The 17,566-nt window shown below is 42.9% G+C and overlaps 1 protein-coding gene across 1 annotated transcript in view; it reads right to left on the bottom strand.

Annotated features, from left to right (window-relative positions):
* Positions 1 to 517: 517 nt before the first annotated feature.
* LOC129150728 (nuclear body protein SP140-like protein) overlaps positions 518 to 17,566 on the bottom strand; it is a 50,641-nt gene continuing 33,592 nt past the window's right edge. Inside the window, exons 8-15 of the mRNA XM_054723305.1 lie at positions 16,444 to 16,548; positions 13,994 to 14,136; positions 12,839 to 12,880; positions 3,473 to 3,588; positions 2,710 to 2,818; positions 2,325 to 2,402; positions 1,990 to 2,121; positions 518 to 949 (exon numbers count right to left, since the gene is read on the bottom strand). Coding sequence (XP_054579280.1) covers positions 884 to 949; positions 1,990 to 2,121; positions 2,325 to 2,402; positions 2,710 to 2,818; positions 3,473 to 3,588; positions 12,839 to 12,880; positions 13,994 to 14,136; positions 16,444 to 16,548 — 791 coding nt within the window. The 3' untranslated portion in view covers positions 518 to 883. The remainder of the gene's footprint in view (positions 950 to 1,989; positions 2,122 to 2,324; positions 2,403 to 2,709; positions 2,819 to 3,472; positions 3,589 to 12,838; positions 12,881 to 13,993; positions 14,137 to 16,443; positions 16,549 to 17,566) is intronic.

The following is a 17,566-nucleotide window of genomic DNA, read 5'->3' on the forward strand; positions in this document are numbered from 1 at the left end:
TTTTTAACACTTTAAATGAGCTTAGAAATAGCCACCTAGCCAGGCTGGTGTGGCTCTGGTTGAGCATGGAGCCATGGTTCAATTCCTATTCTGGGCATATGCCTGGGTTACAGGCTGAATTCCCAGTAGGAGGTTTGTAGGAGGCAGTCAATCTATGATTCTCTCTCATCATTGATGTTTCTATCTCTCTCTCCCTCTCCTTTTCTCTCTCTGAAACTAATAAAAGCATATGTAAAATAGTTTTAGAAAAAGAAATAGCCATCTGCTCACACAGTTCTTATAGTTACTATTTCTTTGTAAATGTTAGACAATTGCCTCAATACTGCTACCCCTATATCTCATTTATACAGGTGAATGTGTTTTGCAACTGCACTGTTTTAGTTCCTCATGGACTATCAGTATTCCACCTCTTGCCAGCTGGCTAGACAGTGATCCAGCTCAGAACTCCAAGCTTAGGTCTGGCTTGCTAGATCATAATGTGAAGTTGGGTTCCCTGAAAGCAAAATCTAAGACAAAGTCTCTTTAGTCAGTGATTTATTGTGAGAATTTTCTCAGGAGGAGGAGAGATGAGGGAAGCAGGACACTGTGCTGGGAAATGCTAAGCAAGGAGGTGGTCATAGCTGGAGACTAGCTCAGCTATGGGGGCACAGAAACACCAATTACTCCACATGGTTGGTTCAACCTTAGTGCTGGGAACCAACCCCCATCACAAAGAGATTTAACCTTTGAGTGAATCTGTCTACATTTGGCCCATAGTGATACACTGGGAAGGCATGGCATAAGCAGCCAATGCTCATAGCAGCTGGGGGATGAGAAATCTGCATGAAAGCGGATTTTCCAGGGTATCAAAAGCATCCACTAACAGTGAACTCTTCTGATTTGTTTACTGAATAGAAAAGACTTCTTTGAAATTCTTCTTAAATTCCTCTTTTGTTAGAACTGAGTCGTCCTGGGAGAAAACAAACAAACACACAGACAAAAATAATGAAAACATCAGTGTCATTAGACAATGTGCAGTGGAAAATGATCAGAATTCTTATTTTAAACACCTAAGTTACATTAAGTAGGTTAAGTGTAAAATTCAAGCAGCTAAGCCCTGCCAGTATGGCTGCGTGGTTGAGCATCCACCTGTGAACCATGAGGTCATGGTTAATTTCTGGTCAGGGCGCATGCCCGGGTTGTGGGCTTTATTCCCAGTGAGTGGCATGAAGGAGGCAGCTGATCAATGATTCTTTCTCATCATTGTTGTTTCTCTCTCACACTCTCCCTTTCTCTTTGAAATAAATAAAAATATATTTAAAAACAAACAAAACAAAAACAACCAAACCAAACCAAACCAAAACAAAAATCTTAAGCATCTAAGAGTATCTTTTGTTTCCTAAGAGCATGATTAAGCCTTGTGGTCTAGACAGAAATGGGAAATCATTACTACACGGATGATTCTTAGTCATTGCTTTGGATTGTTTACTTTAGTGAAAATTAGAAAAGTAATCTAAGGCCTTAGTGATAATCAAATATTACAGATGTACAATCAATGATCTTCCTTTTACATTGTCAATTCTATTCCTCTCTGGTGATATGTTATATGGTTTATTTACATGTAAATAAATCTGCAGTTTGGAGCCTCGAAGAGGCCTGATTGAATATATTTGGGGAGAAATAAAAAGGATAATATGACTTTAGGAAGCAATTTTCTCCTTAGGTTTGGAACAGGGAGGGCACCACTGTTCTCAATGGGCACCTGTCACCTTTGAGGAGAGGAATGAGCTCTCAGGGGCCTGGAGTCTGGTTGCAGGGACAACTCCTTATTCACTGTTGCTCTCTCTGGTGAGCTTAAATCCTCAATTAAAAAACCCAGCCACTCCCTGAATCCTTGCTTGTATAGGCTTGTCATAGGATGAGGGAAACTAAAATCTCCCAGTATCAGGAAATGCAGGCAGCTTGACTCAATGTGTAGAAAATGAAACGTATGTAGGGAGAGCCACTTACCTTAGGATCCTGAAAGATTTTCTTCATGCCAAGCACAAACCCCTTCACTTTGGTATAACATCCTCCATTTAGTTTATTCTTGATTTCATCCAATGTCCTAAGTGTCTCTAGGCATTGAGAAGCCTTTTGAACCTGGTGAAAAATATATCAATAGGAGCATTACTGACAAAGTTCAATGTCTACATTCTGTGGATTTTCATAAAATCTAGAGGAAATACAAGGTAAATGGAAAGACAGCCCTCCCATGGGCTTCATATCACAGATCCCATAGTGACCATGTCAAGGTGGGATAACATTACAGAAGCTTGTAATCATGGTTTGTTTTTGTTACTCACATAATGTTCATGTGGAATATTCTGAAAAATATTGCCCTCTAAATGACAGTAGAGCTTTAGGAGGAGGAACACACAATTCTGCAAAAGAAGGAGATTGTGAATGAAAAGCAGCTTGGCGAGAATGAGCCCATATTCATGCCCAGACAGATGCATGATCACAGTAGACTTCTGGAACTTTCCCCAAACAGGGATTGCTCTTGGACAGTAACATGTAATAGCTGAGTTTTTTTCCCTTCTTTTTCTTTCTGCAAACAGGTTCTGGTGAATTTTCAGAGTGGTTGAGGCATGGTCAGAAGAGCAGGCACCCTTGGAAACCCTTGCCCTCACCCATGACTGACTTCTCATGTGAGTAGAAAGGAGATGTTTTGGGTCAAATCCAACTCACCGACTTCTCTTTGGGCCCCATCCGTCTCGCCAGGACCTCAGAATAGCTGGCATGCTGCTGACTTCCTGAAGACACTTCTGTTGTGCAGAAGGTACATATCCAATCCTTCCTGAGATGTCAGATATAAGTGAGCAAGGCAAGCATAGAAACACCTCCGTTCCCACAGCTGCCACTGCTCTCCTTTCAGGAATGGCTGATGGGCACAGCCAGGGAATGAAGGGACACCTCCCAGAATCTCCAGGACTCTCATGTGATAACCTTGGTTCCTAGAGTAATAGCAGGGGACTATTGGGTGGAAGAGGGTGTCTGGGTGAGTGATGGGCTCCCCTTTCCCTTTCTGAGATGCTGGAAGCACAAGAGGCTCCACCAAGACTGAGTGTCAAAGATTGGGCCTTGTGTCTCTATTAGCCTGTTGAGAACATGGCAAAATGAGGAAAAATGTCCTTGTTTGCTGCCTTTTCTGAATAAGCTCAGAGCACAAAAAACTGGCACATGTGTTCCTGTGTACAGGAGTCCAAGGTGGGAAAGTTCTGAAAAGGACAATAGTGGTATGTAGACAAAGGACCCAGCCACCAGTCTCAACCTCCCTGGGAAGAGAGGGGAATATTACCCTCCTGTTGACAGTATCTTTAAACAGCTTCCCACATCATATCATTGGACACTGTACCTCTGACCCATCAGGACACAAAAAGAGACTTTGCATTGGGAGTGTGCATGGCAGGAAGTAGGTCCATAGAAGGAGAAGGGTGTGCATCTCACAAACCTCTCAGGTTCCACAGGTGGGATGTGACAGTACTCATGAAAGAAGATGAGACAAAAACTGCATTTGAAGAGCTTTCCTTCATCCCCACAGATCTTGCATTTCTCTGCGTTTTCCGGCTAGAAGGTAAAACAATGTCTGTATCCCCCGTGAGACCCTGAAGACCAGTGCTGTGGGAATCTGGAACTCATTGCCTTTGTGGGAACCTGCATGGACAGTTATGTGCTTCCCCCTGAGTTGTGAGCCAACTGCATGGAGTAGAGGTTTCAGAAAAAGAATTCTTGGTTGTGATGAAGTTGAGGTAGAGTGGCCTGTGTGACCAGAAAAGGTTTTCCTATAAAACCAGAGTCTCTCTGCCCTAACTGGTTTGGCTCAGTGTATAGAGTATCAGCCTGCGGACTGAAGGGTCCCAGGTTTGATTCTGGTCAAGAGCATGTACCTTGGTTGTGGGCACATCCCCAGTAGAAGGTGTGCAGGAGGCAGCTGATCAACGTTTCTCTCTCATTGATGTTTCTAACTCTCTATCCCTCTCCCTTCCTCTCTGTAAAAAAAATTAATAAAATATATTTTAAAAACAAACAAACAAATGAAAAACCCAAACAAACCAGAGTCTCTAACACTGAAAGACTAGCTACAAAAGAAGAGCATGATTTTTATAGAAATGTGAACCATTGTATTACTTTGCAACTAAAACAAGGTCCTGGAAGAAAATGATTTGCCTAAACCACAATTTCTAAAATGATGCAAGGAAAGGTGGTTTATTGAGAAATTGATAAGATGGAATAAACTTCTAAGACAGTATTACATCCTGTTTTCTTGACTGAAGGCTCCCCATGAGTTGAAGGGCCTGACAGGGGTTCCTAGACTGTGGATTCTGTACCTGGAGGGCCCCTGGACCTGTGTCAGTGTCTTTGAATTAGAAAGCCCACAGGCACAGATGACCAGGTCTTGTCAGGGAGGGTAGAGCTCTTTGGCACTAGAACCCTGGGAAGATGCCCCATGACTCAGCATGGCATGTAAAGCGTGGAGGCTCCATCACTGAATGGCCAGAGAGAGTGGCAATTGCTTTGTTCTATAAACACAATATGGAGGGACCCCCTTAAACAACTGATACTAGATTTCTCACCAGTCTCAATGTGTGGCCTTTAACCATGTTTAATTTCATTTGAAGAAGATAAAATTTGACAGTATTTCCATCCAAATCCTGTGGCGTAACTGCTTCTCATTGAACCCAACCAAATTTATAGAGCAGATATGAAGATACACTGTGTTATGTACAAACATGTATTCATGAGAAATAGCTGGCCTGTGACTGAGCCCTTTCCTTATCAAGAAAATGCAGTGTAAGGACTAACATTAAAGTTCAATATTATGTGCTGCTGTGACATTTGGTGAAATTGAGAAGGCCTTGCACAGCCTATCTGCAAGTTCCCCTCCCGAATCTGCTCTCCTGGATAAGGTCCCACAGCTAAACAATGCTCCTTGTCAAGGAGCCACAGGTAACCCTGCTCAGCCTGGAATAACAGGTTTCAGTTCCCTGTCAGCCATGGAATTATTTAAACAAGCATGCCATAAACTCCCAGGGAAACCAGGGGATACCCCACCCTCCACAGCCCCTGGTTGTTCCCTCTATTCCTGGGGGACATCTTGGTGAGGCCTGCATGGCTGACACTGCCCTACTTCCTTGGTTTAGGAGTATATGTGACTAATAAACATCTTTCAATCCATCTGTCCAGTGACAGATGCCATTACTTGCTCTCCCTCAAACTATGTGGTAGACATCACTCCCTTATCAATGGGGTGAAAAGGAGGTGATTAAACCAGAAAACCCCTCTATATATTCTTTCTTTTAAATGAGAATCAGCATTTACATATGAATCAGGAACTATCAGGAACTATATTTGTTCCTGGTTGCTTTCCTGGTTCTGCCTTCTGAGAGAATCCAGAGGATTCTGGATTGCTCTATAGATAGAAACATCCTGTCTATCCCATTGTCTATTGGAGAAATTCCTACCCTCTTGTGACCATCTCAGGTGTACAAATGAGACTGGCTTGGGGACTGGCCCACCCATTGATGAGTGCTGGTTGGAGGGATAGTGATTCATTGAGGAGCAGGAGGAGGTAGGGATGACAGTGTCCACCTTTCTTTGCCATGACCATTTCTCCTTTCTCCAAACATATGGGGTCGGTGCCATCACTCTCCTAGGTTTAGTCAATTAGCCTTACTGCTATATCTGTCTCCCTTTTTGTCCTCTCCTCTCTTAACATTTAGACAGAATCCCTTAGGTTTTGATCTTTGGCCATTTGAGGGGCCCCAGATGATCAAATCACTCTCAAAAGTGCAGTTACATTGCCATGTCCCAGCTCCCAAATGTCCAGTCTGTCTTCTGCATTTGTGCACATCCCTATGCTCACCCAGCATCTCCTCCTGGGCCTTAAAGCACACCCCAAACTCATCCAGGCAAAAGAATGTATTATCCTATCCCCACACCCACTACATGTTCTTTCCCGGTGCTTCCATTTCATAAAACATTCACCTTTGACCACAAACCTCAGACTCCATTCTGTGTCTAAACTCTCACTCATATTCCAAATCCTACTATGCCCATTCCTCTTCACAGTAACTGTTAAGCTTCTTTTGTTAGTTCCATTGTCTCTGTACAGGGATACTGAGACTCTAATGAATGGTTCCACCTTAATACATAGAGAAATGTGATCTGTTTCTCAAAGTTTGTGTTATATCTCGGTTAGCAACACACAAAGGTCACAAATGTCCATCTTGAAGTAAATGGGCACAGTAATGTACAACACAGCTATGTTGTTTCTCTTCATGCAGAAAGTAATAAAAGATGAAAAGTCACCCTGGCTTTAGGGTAAAAATTCTTATCTGGGGAGAATCAGGAGTCTGGTCATTTCTTTTGCTTTTAAAAATGGCATATATGAGAAAGTGCAAAGCTCAAGGAACATCTTGCTAACAGCTCCCATCCAGTGTTCCAGACAATCCTGAATCACATATTTAATGGAGACTGAGACCAGTTCTAACATGGAGGCCTGGGGCCATTTTCCTTCTCCTCACTGTAGGGGCTCACAGACTGCTATCATTGTTCTCCAGAAATTGGTGACCCTCTTCCCAGAAGAACAAGGAAATAACAAATGTAACCAGTGCATAATGAGCCCAAGTGGCCCTGGGTCTGGGAGAGGCCAAGCGTCCCTGGGTCCGGGTGAGACCATGTGTCCCTGGATCCGGATGAGGCCTCGTGCACCTAGGCCCGGGTGAGCCCAAGTGGCCCTGGGTCTGGGAGAGGCCAAGCGTCCCTGGGTCCGGGTGAGACCATGTGTCCCTGGATCCGGGTGAGGCCTCGTGCACCTAGGCCCGGGTGAGCCCAAGTGGCCCTGGGTCTGGGAGAGGCCAAGCGTCCCTGGGTCCGGGTGAGACCATGTGTCCCTGGATCCGGGTGAGGCCTCGTGCACCTAGGCCCGGGTGAGCCCAAGTGGCCCTGGGTCTGGGAGAGGCCAAGCGTCCCTGGGTCCGGGTGAGACCATGTGTCCCTGGATCCGGGTGAGGCCTCGTGCACCTAGGCCCGGGTGAGCCCAAGTGGCCCTGGGTCTGGGAGAGGCCAAGCGTCCCTGGGTCCGGGAGACCATGTGTCCCTGCATCCCTATCTGTAATCAAGTCTAGGGCCTTTTTCCTTTGGCTCTTTGTGTGTTAGCTTGGCTGCACATTTGCATTGTCTGAGGAGAGTATATAAAACACTAAATGTCTGGTCCCAACATCATGGATGCTGAATCCATTGGTCTGGTTTGAGGCACAGGCGTTGGTATTCTCCTTAAGTCATAGAATGAGTAACTTGTGTGTCAAGATAATCTGGAGACACTTTAACAATTCTAATGTCCAAGTCATAACTCAGAATGACTAAATCAAAAGTTTATCTAGAGTGGGATCAGACAATGTTATTTTCCAAAGATCTTCAGGTAATTATAGAGTGCAAAGTGTGGATCCTGAGTTGAGATTTAGTTTCACACATGTGGTTATTAATGCTTGAGGTAATATAAGCCAATGCTGAATTGGCCTGTAATATCTATCCTAGGAAAGATTATTAAGAAGAGGGAGGGTACTCTTGTTAGAACAATTGCCTTATCCTCCCCATGGAGTCTTGATCATGGGTATTGTAACTTGAACTCCACCACCTCCAGTAACTCTTCTAGGGCACCACTCTAAAGTTAAGATGATTCCAAGCTCCTCTGTACTCCAATTCAACTTCCAGAAGTTCACCCTCATTTCCCTTTCATCCAAATCCCAAGATGGCACCTGGCTAACTTTTCAGAGGAAATTCACTATTGGGTACAACACATACATTGCTCTTGTTTACCCAATAGAATGACTTGGCTTCTTTACCTTCAGGCATCCTCAGCTTTTATCTCCACCCAGGTCAGAGAGGTCATAGACAAGGGTGAGCCACTGAAAAATGATCCGAGAAATGGTCATGTCACTGCCTGCCTCTGGAGAGCCTGGAATACCCTGCTCCCATTAATTAGTTCTCCATGGTAAACAATGAAGTTGAAACAATTCTTGAGCAGGGATATTATTTCAATCTTCTGTAATGAACACTGGGCATTTTTTAATGCTTTAAATAATTGCATATTGAATGAGTATATAAATGAGTATTATTTCACTTAGGAAAAGAGATTACTTGCTATCTCTTTAGCAAATACTAACATAAAACCAATAATAGTTCTGGCTGAGTATTTCAGATAATTTGACAAGACAATAGCTGTCACCAGAAAGGATAAGTGGCCCTCATTAAGAGACAGGAAGCTGTTATGTAGTGCCAACTAAGGTTTTGAGAAACCAGGACTCCATCAGCAAGAGAAGTTCTGGGAGGCACAGAGGATCCACTGAGGTAGTAACGAATCATGAGATCTGACATTTTGTGTCACTTCAATTCTTCATCAAGGAGACACAAAATATAGGGGCAACAGAACCTTGCTGCTGCACAGTGCTGTGGGTTGGAAGTTGCTAGCTCTTTTAGGTACTCAAAATTGACTAACTCTAGACACGTAGGTAATGGTAGAGACACTACTGTTTAAAGTAGTCACTGAATAAGTAAAATAATAATTTATCTTCAGTAAACCCAATGGGTATAATGTGCCATGGACTGGTAGGACAAAAGTCCTAGAACATCAGATAATCTAAAGGCCTAAACAGCTATATGTAACCTAATGTACATTCTATGAAAGTCTTTGGTAGCCATTTCTACCTGAAGTATATGAGAATGCCACTTTTCACTTCCCCCTTCTTCTGAAGTTCTCATTCACACTCAATCTTGAAAAAACTACCACTTTGTCCTGAAGCTATACCTCACATTATGTATTTTGTTTGTTGCCTCCATAGTCTTTGTCCATAGAGGGAGAAGTCACTTTCATAGATACTCAGGAGGCCTGCACAGTCCCTGAGGTGGAGCCAAAGGGTTGGTATCAAAGTAAGGAATTATCCAGGTCAGCCCCTCATGTAAGACACAAAAACTCCCTCCTAACAGCACCATCCTTAGGAAATATTTGCCAATAATTTCTGTCTGAGAGAGAATTCTGTATGTCTGTGTGTATATTTTATAGAAGAATGGAAGATGATATAAAACAAAAGCAGAAATGTGCTTTTAGTTGCCTATCTCATGAAATAGTGTTTGGTTTCATATATGGCCCAAGATGGACTCAGTACTAAACCTGGTTCATCTGGATGATGGTGATCAAATTTTGCTGCATCAGATTTTATTAAAGTTATTAAAAAAATCTGGTCTGAGGTAAAGATGAGCCTCTGACATTACTAAGAAATATTTTTATATATTCCATAATTATGTCTGCTTTTATAAATTGGACACTCTGACAATTTCTGCATCTATAGGTAAAATTCAGCTTTGAGATCTATTTTGATGGCTCTTTATTATCCTCATCTCAAATGGTTTACCATTCAAAGATGAACTTGCATTTAACCTAATATTCAATGGAACAAATCTGAAGGTAAAAACAAAAAATAAATTAATTAAATAAAATGAAGGGAGGAGCTAGGGGAAGAGGCAACAATTTTAATTACACAACTTAGAAACCATAAAAAAGATGATATACCATCCTATATAATAAAGATGTAGTATGCAAATTGACCGTCAGTCCAACACACAAGATGGTTGCCCCCATGTGGTCAAAGATGGCTGCCCCCAAATGGACACAAGATGGTCACCACAAGATGGCTGATAGGGGAGGGCAGTTGTGGGTGATCAGGCCTGCAGGGAAAAGCAGTTAGGGGTGACCGAGTCATCAGGGCAGGGCAGTTAGGGGTGACCAGATCAGCAAGGGAGGGCAGTTAGGGGCAACCGGGCAGATGGGTGGGACCAGGTCTGCAGGGGAAGGCAGTTAAGGATGACCAGAATGGCAAAGGAGGGCAGTTAGGGGTGACTAGAAGGGAAGGGCAGTTGGGGGTGACCAGGACAGCAGGGGAGGGCAGTTAGAGTCAACCAGGCTGCAGGGTAGGGCAGTTAGGGGCAACTGGGCCTGCAGGGGAGGGCAGTTGGGAGCAACCAGGCCTTCAGGGGAGAGCAATTTGGAGTGACCAGGTGTTCATAGGAGGGCAGTTTTAGGGGACCAGGCCTGCAGGAGAGGGCAGTTAGGGGTGATCAGGCCAGCAGGGAAGGGCAGTTGGGGGCGACTGAGTTGGCAGGGGAGGGCAGTTTGGGGAGACCAGGCCTGCAGGGGAGGGAAGTTGGGGGTAACCAGGCCAGCAGGGGAAGGCAGTTAATGGTGACCAGAACGGCATGGGAGAGCAGTTAGTGGTGACCGGGCCTGCAGGGGAGGGCAGTTGGGGGTAACCAGGCCAGCAGAAGGGGGCAGTTAGGGGCAACGGGCTAGCAGGGGAGGGCAGTCGGGAGTGACCGGGCTTACAGGGGAGGGAAGTTGGGGGTGACCAGGCCTAAAGGGGAGGACAGTTAGAGGTGACCAAGCCAGCAGGGGAGGGCAGTAAGGAGTGACCAGACTGGCAGGGGAGGGCATTTAGGGGTGACCGGGCCAGCAGGGGAGGGCTATGGTGGGCGACCAGACCTGCAGGGGAGGACCATTAGGGGTGACCAGGCTGGCAGGGGAGGGCAGTTAGTGGTGACCAGGCCGGCAGCAAAGGGCAGTTAGGGGGAATCGGGCTGGCAGGGTAGAAGGGAGGCATCAATTAGACTGGCAGGGGAATGGTTAGGGGGTGATCAAGCTGGCAGGCAGAAGCAATTAGGGGCAATCAGGCAGGCAGGCAAGCAAGCAGTTGGGAGCCAGTAGTCCTGGATTGTGAGAGGGATGTCTGACTGCCCCTTCAGGCTCGATCCCACCGGGATCATGCCTAAACGGGCAGTCAGACATCCCTTGAGGTGTCCCAGATTTGAGAGGCTGGGCTGAGGGACACACACTCTCCTCCCCCGTGCACAAATTTCATGCACCAGGCCTCTGGTATATATTTAGTTATGTAATAAGAACTTGTATATTTTATCCTTAGTTTTCATTGTCCTAGGAGATGTATCGGTAAACATATTGCTATGAGAGATGTCTGAAGTTTTGTTGCCGATTGTTTCTTCTAATACTTTTATGGTTTTATGACTTGGATTTAAGTCTTTTATCCATTTTGAATTTATTCTTGTGTATAGTGTAAGTTGGTGGGCTAGTTTCATTTTTTTGCATGTAACTGTCCAATTTTCCAAACAACATTTATTGAAGAAACTGTTTCTGCTCCATTGTACACTCTTGCCTCCTTTGTCAAATGTTATTGAGCATAGTGGGTTGGGTTGATTTCTGATCTATTCCATTGATCTACATTAAAATAAAAAGCTTCAGTACTACAAAAGAAACCATCAACAAAATAACACTACACGGGAGAACACATTTGCAAATGATACATCCAATAAGGGGTTAATCTCCAAAATATATAGAGAACTCATATAACTTAACAAAAGGAAGCCAAACAATCCAATTAAAAATGTCAAAAGACACTTCTCCAAAATGGACATATAGAAAAATGCTCCAAGTCACTAATCATCTAAGAGATGCAAATCAAAATGACAATGAGATATCACCTCACACCTGTCAGAATGGCAATCATGAATAAATCAACAAATGAAAGTTTGGCAAGGTTGTGGAGCAAAGGGAACCCTAGTACACTGCTGGTGGGAATGAAGACTGGTGCAGCCATTCTGGAAAACAGTATGGAGTTTCTTAAAAAAATTAAAAATGGAACTCCCATTTGACCCAGTGATCCCACTTCTAGGAATATATCCTAAGAAACCAGAAGAACTCATCAGAAAGAATACACACATCCCTATGTTCATAGCAGCATAGTTCACAATAGCTGAGAGTTGGAAATAGCCTAAGTGCTTATCGCAGATAAGTGGATTCAAAAACTGTGCTATATCTACACAATAGAATACTATTTTGCCTTAAAAAAGAAGGAAATTTCACCATTTGCAACAGCATGGATGGAACTGGAGAGTGTTATGCTAAGCCAAATAAGCCAGTTGGAGAAAGATCAGTATCACATCATCTTAATCATATGTGGAATATAATGATCAGTATAAACTTATGAACATAAATAGATCCAGAGCCAATGTAGCACTGAACAGACCATTCAACCTCAGAGAAAAGGCAAGGAAGGGGGATTTAGAGATCAACTTAAAGACTTGTATGCATGCATATTAGCATAACCAATGGACACAGACACTGGGGCAGTGGGGGCTTGCCCTTGGGAGTGGCAGAGGAGGGGGGGTCAATTGGGGAAAAAGGAGACATATGTAATACTTTAAACAATAAATAAAAAATTCACATATGAAATTATCATATAAAAATAAAGATTTGGAAACAACCTAAGTGCCCATCAACAGATGAGTGAATAAAAAATGGTGGTACATTTACACAATGGAATACTATGTGACAATAAAAAAGAAAGACCTCTTACCATTTGTAACAACATGGATGGACCTTCAGAATATTATGCTCAGAGAAATAAGCCAGTCAAAGAAAGATACCTATCACATGCTCTCACTTATATGTGGAATCTAATGAACCAAATAAACTGATGAACAAAAATAGACCCCCAAGACATAGAAGCATGAACAGACTGTTGAACCTTAGAGGGAAGGCAGGGGAGGGTGGGTGAGAAGAGATCAACCAATGGACTTGTATGCATATACAATTGTCTGTGGAGACAGACAATTGGTGGTGAGAGCATGGGGGTGGGTGGGGTTGGGGGGACGGGAGCAGGCTGGAAGAGGTTAATGGGGGGCAAAAGGAGACCTATGTAATACTTTCAACAATAAAGATTAAAGAAAAGAACTTGTATAAAGTAATAACCACCTTTCTCTTCCTGTCATGTGGAGGTTGAGGTAGATATTCATTCTGAAAGAGTAAAAGATACAAGGGTATAGTTAGCCTGTGTTTATGTTTTGTGCATTTCAACCTCTTCACAAATATTTCTACTTGGATGTTCCACTGTCAGCTCAAACCAAGATGTCTAAATGAGAAACCATTTCCTCTCCTCAGCTGTTCTTCTAGAATTCATCAATAGTAGCTGGAAAATCCTACTTAGAATTTTTCCCTTTTCTTTTGTGTTCCTATTTACTTAAGTTTTCATTTCCTTTTTGACAGCTTTCACTTCCTTTTCATTCATACTGGTGCCACTTAAGTTACTTCCTCACACCGGGCTGATCAACTGCCACACACATGTCACACAGCTATGGGGTGTCAGGTACTCTCCACAATGTTAGACACACAAAGATGTATAAACCCTAGAGGGATTTAGGAGAGCAAGGGGTTGCACGAAAGGATAAGTATTAAACTGTGAGAAAGGCCTTAATAGTGTGGTCAGGGGGCCCAGGGAAGGGATGACAAGGCAGGTCAGTCAGAGAATATTCAGAGAGGGGCATTGTAGGTTCCCTATAAGTGTCTAGGGCTGAAAGACAGTGAAGTCATTTCTGGGCCCATGTTGTCTGAGATACTGTTTTAAATATGTCATTTCACACCTCAGGAGACTTCCCTGGTTCTGCATTGTCTATGCTATGAGTTTAAAATCTTTAGCTTGGCATTAAATTCCTCCAAAAAATCCCAATTGATGGATTATGCCTTATCACACGCAATCCATCTTCCTCAATCCATGGAGCCATGTTAGTCATGGTTCTGGGTTTCACACCATTCTTTCTCTGGAGTGCCTTCTGACCACTTGTTTGACTGTAGACGGTCTCCTTTCTTTCAGTGGCTAAAGTTGTCTGCAAGCACCTGAGTCAGAATGACCTTTCCCTCCTCCAGGCTCCTGCACCTACCCCAACCGAGCCTCTTTCACATCAATGTGCTGCCTTGTACTGACTTAAGAGTGTGGGGACCTCCCTCCACGACAAGGATAAATCAGGGGACCTCAGGGATCTAGCCATGACTCAACATATATTTGGTGAGAAAATAGTAACTTTTTCTTCAAGTACAAGGAAAGTCAGATCTCCTGCCCCGTCATTGGAATACCTCTATCAGCCATTTTAGGGGTCTCCCACCGCAGCACACACTGTTCTTCCAGTTACTTGAATTTTCATAGCCTCCTTCAACTTCAAATTCCTTTGGGGTAAACCAATTTCCATCCTCTGTCCTTATACACTTCACCGTGGATCCTGTAAGACCAGGATAAGTTGATCCTGAAAACTCCTTGTCCTCAGAACTCAGATACTGGATCTGCAGCCACCCAATTTGGGGTCAAGATCACTAGCAGAAGAGTCGGGCCTCACCTTTCATACTTGAGAATCCCCAAACCCAGCTTGTAAGTCTCTTATAAGGAGATCTCCTACTTTGGAGTGAAATCTCAAGTGGGGGCCTTGCCCTGTTGCTCACAATGACACTAAGACAACATTTGTGCCCTGTATTACAATAATTTTCTTCCAGTTCAATGGCATTATTGAGCTGATATTTTTCTTACGTGAAATCATGGGATAAGTGACTTTAAAATAATTATGAAATATTATTCAGTGGAAAATTTTACTTATATATAGACTATAGGCCCAGTGCACGAAATTTGTGCATGGATGGGGTGTCCCTCAGCCTGGCTGGCACCCTCTCTAATCTGGGGCCTCTTAAAGGGTTGTCCGACTGCCAGTTTAGGCCTGATCCCTGTGGGCAGTCAGACATCCCTCTCACAATCCTGGACTGCTGGCTCCTAACTGATTGCCAGCCTGTCTGCCTGATTGCCGTTAACCACTTCTGCCTGCCAGCCTGATCACCACCTAACCGCTCCCCTGCTTTACTGATTGATGCCTAACTGCTCCCTTGCCAGCCTGATTGCCCCCAACTGCCCTCCCCTGCAGGCCTGGTTGTACCCAACTGCCATCCCCCGCAGTCCTGGTCACCCCCAACTGTCCTCCCCTGCCGACCTGATCGCCCACAACTGCCCTCCTCTGCCAGCCATCTTGTGGTGGCCATCTTGTTGTGGCCATCTTGTGATGATGTTGCATGTGACACCACCTAGGCTTTTATTATATAGGATAAAATATAGTCATATACTTAACAACATTATTCATTAGAGAAAAGGAAATAAAAACCTTATTGAGATACCTATCATGTCCTCTAGGATAGCCATAATGAAAAAGACAGACAATAACAACTGTTGGTGAGGATGCAGAGAAATGAGAGCCCTCAGATTTTATTGGTGGGAATATAAACTGGTGCTATACTGTGGCGAATAGTTTTAATTTTTTTTTAATAAGTTCAACATAGAATTGCCATATAATCCTGCAATTCTACTCCACAGTATATGGAGAAAAGAATTAAAAAACTAGGTTCACCAAAATCATTATTCAAAACAGCATTATTCATAATAGTGAAAGAGTGAGAAAACACAAACTGATAGATAAATGCATTACTGTGTCTCTACACCATGGACTATTATATTATTTGACAATAAAAAAGAATAAAGTGTAATGCAGGATATATATGTATGAACCTGGAAAACATCATGCTGAGTGAAAAGCAGTCACAGAAAGGCACATGTTATATGAGTCAATTGATATGAAATATTTAGAATAGGCCAGTTTATAAACCATAAAATAGATGAGTGGCTGCATAGGGCTGGATGGTGGGGTGAGGTGGGAGTGGGTATCGACTACTGAGAGATATGGTGTTTCTTTTAGTGGAGGACAAAACTGTTCTAAAATTAGATTATAATGATGGTTTTATAATCTTGTGATTAAACAAAATAGAAACAAAAAGCTCAACAGTGAATTCTATGCTTTAAATGGTGATTTATATATGAGAGTTACATCTCAGTAAAGCTGTTTAAAATTAGTTTTGATGAAACACTTATATTATTTTTCACATACCCACATTAAGACTAATCTGATATGAAGTTCACCATAATAGACAATTATTGGAAAGCTTTATAATGTTCAAATCACAAAATATTTTGCAGTCATTATGTATATTGTCTCAAAGTCACCCCAGGAGGCAGGTTTTTAATTATTATCCATTGATTATATGAGAAGTTTCAGGCTCAGAAAAGTCCCATTCTTTACTCAGTCACTCTTGGCAGAGCTGAGACTGGGGCTCAGGTTTTTTGATTCTAAATTTTGTGAACTTCTCACTATAACAAATACCCTGTCTTGTTGATGATTTCCAGAAGGGGTAAAGAATATGAAGTTGGGGGCTGATTAAAAGTAAAGTATGCAATATTTCCCACCCACAGACTGATGTTTCTGAACTTCTCTTTGGTTCCTTGGGCATCCTCATGAATACATCCATGTGGAAGTGAGCACTTAATATGCACCATTTCTTAAAGTTTAAAAATATCATCTTAGGGATCCCTACCTCTTCTCAAGACAAAACTGGGGTCCAAATTCCTTAAACAATGGGTAACTTACCTGGGTAATTCCATTACTTTTTGTGATTCCTTCATGGAGGGGTTATAGGTGAAAGTAGACCTTGAAACTTACCTCGTTGCAATTTTCTCTTAATTAACATGCCCATCATCTCCCCACAGGTCACAGGAAGTATTTCAGCATTAAAATTCACAGTCTCATCTATGTGCATTTTTGTCCCTGAAAGAGAAGATTCTTCATTATATCTCATTTTACAACTGCACAAGTACAACTTCCTCCCATGTTGAGCTTTTTTCTATAAAGACATAGGAGTACTTAGGAAACTTTATCCCACAAATCTCCAGAGTTTCAAAGTCTTTCTGTCAGTGGCATTTTTGATGCATAACAACAGAATGCCTACCTTCATCTCACCTCTCAAATCTCACACAATCAGAATGCCTGAGCATTCTATAAAACTATAGTAACTCTCAAAACTATAGTAATTCTTCCATGACAATGAAACATACAGCTGCTGTCATGTTCTGAAGGAAGATCTCCATCTATGCTCTTCCAGTGCAGTTAGGTAGTTGGAGACAAAATCAGAGACTGTACTTCTATCTCCCCGTTTGAGCTCTGACTCACGGATAGGATAATGGTGAGTTATCCCTGAAGATAGTGTCTACCTGCTATCTGTGTTCTCTACTTTGGAAGTAGAGAAAGCTCAAGAACAATCTGCAAATTGCATGACTGGTCGGACCATTACAGTCTGACAATGGTTGTGCCCTTTATAAAAAGCTACACCCAATGCTCTGGTCATCTAACTCTATGACCCCGTCTCCTCCTGTCCACACACTTTTCTATTATGGGTCTTTTGTCACTGAAGGAAGCTATCCCCAATCGAGGCAGAAAGGGATAACTCCTTCCTGCATTGTGATCAGGACACAAGTGGTGGAGAATTAATGGCATTATATAGACCAATTGTAAGAATCTGGATTCTGTTCTGACCATTGCTGGTGAGGATGCATTGTTCTTCCCCACTCTTCAGAAGCCTAGAGATTTTGGATATAATTTTGGTTGTATTTTTTGGAAATGTCTTTGCCCTGCTTGTTATCTGACCCTTCTGGATAAAAAATGTGAGTGACAATAGGAGATTATTAGAATGAAAGATGAAGAGATGAAGTTACAGCCAATGGAATGGTACATAATATATTTTTTCTTCCCCCCCCCCCCCACAATATTTTTGGGAGTGAAGGAAGAG

The sequence above is a fragment of the Eptesicus fuscus genome, chromosome 11, assembly GCF_027574615.1.
Source record: "Eptesicus fuscus isolate TK198812 chromosome 11, DD_ASM_mEF_20220401, whole genome shotgun sequence".
NCBI lineage: Eukaryota > Metazoa > Chordata > Mammalia > Chiroptera > Vespertilionidae > Eptesicus > Eptesicus fuscus.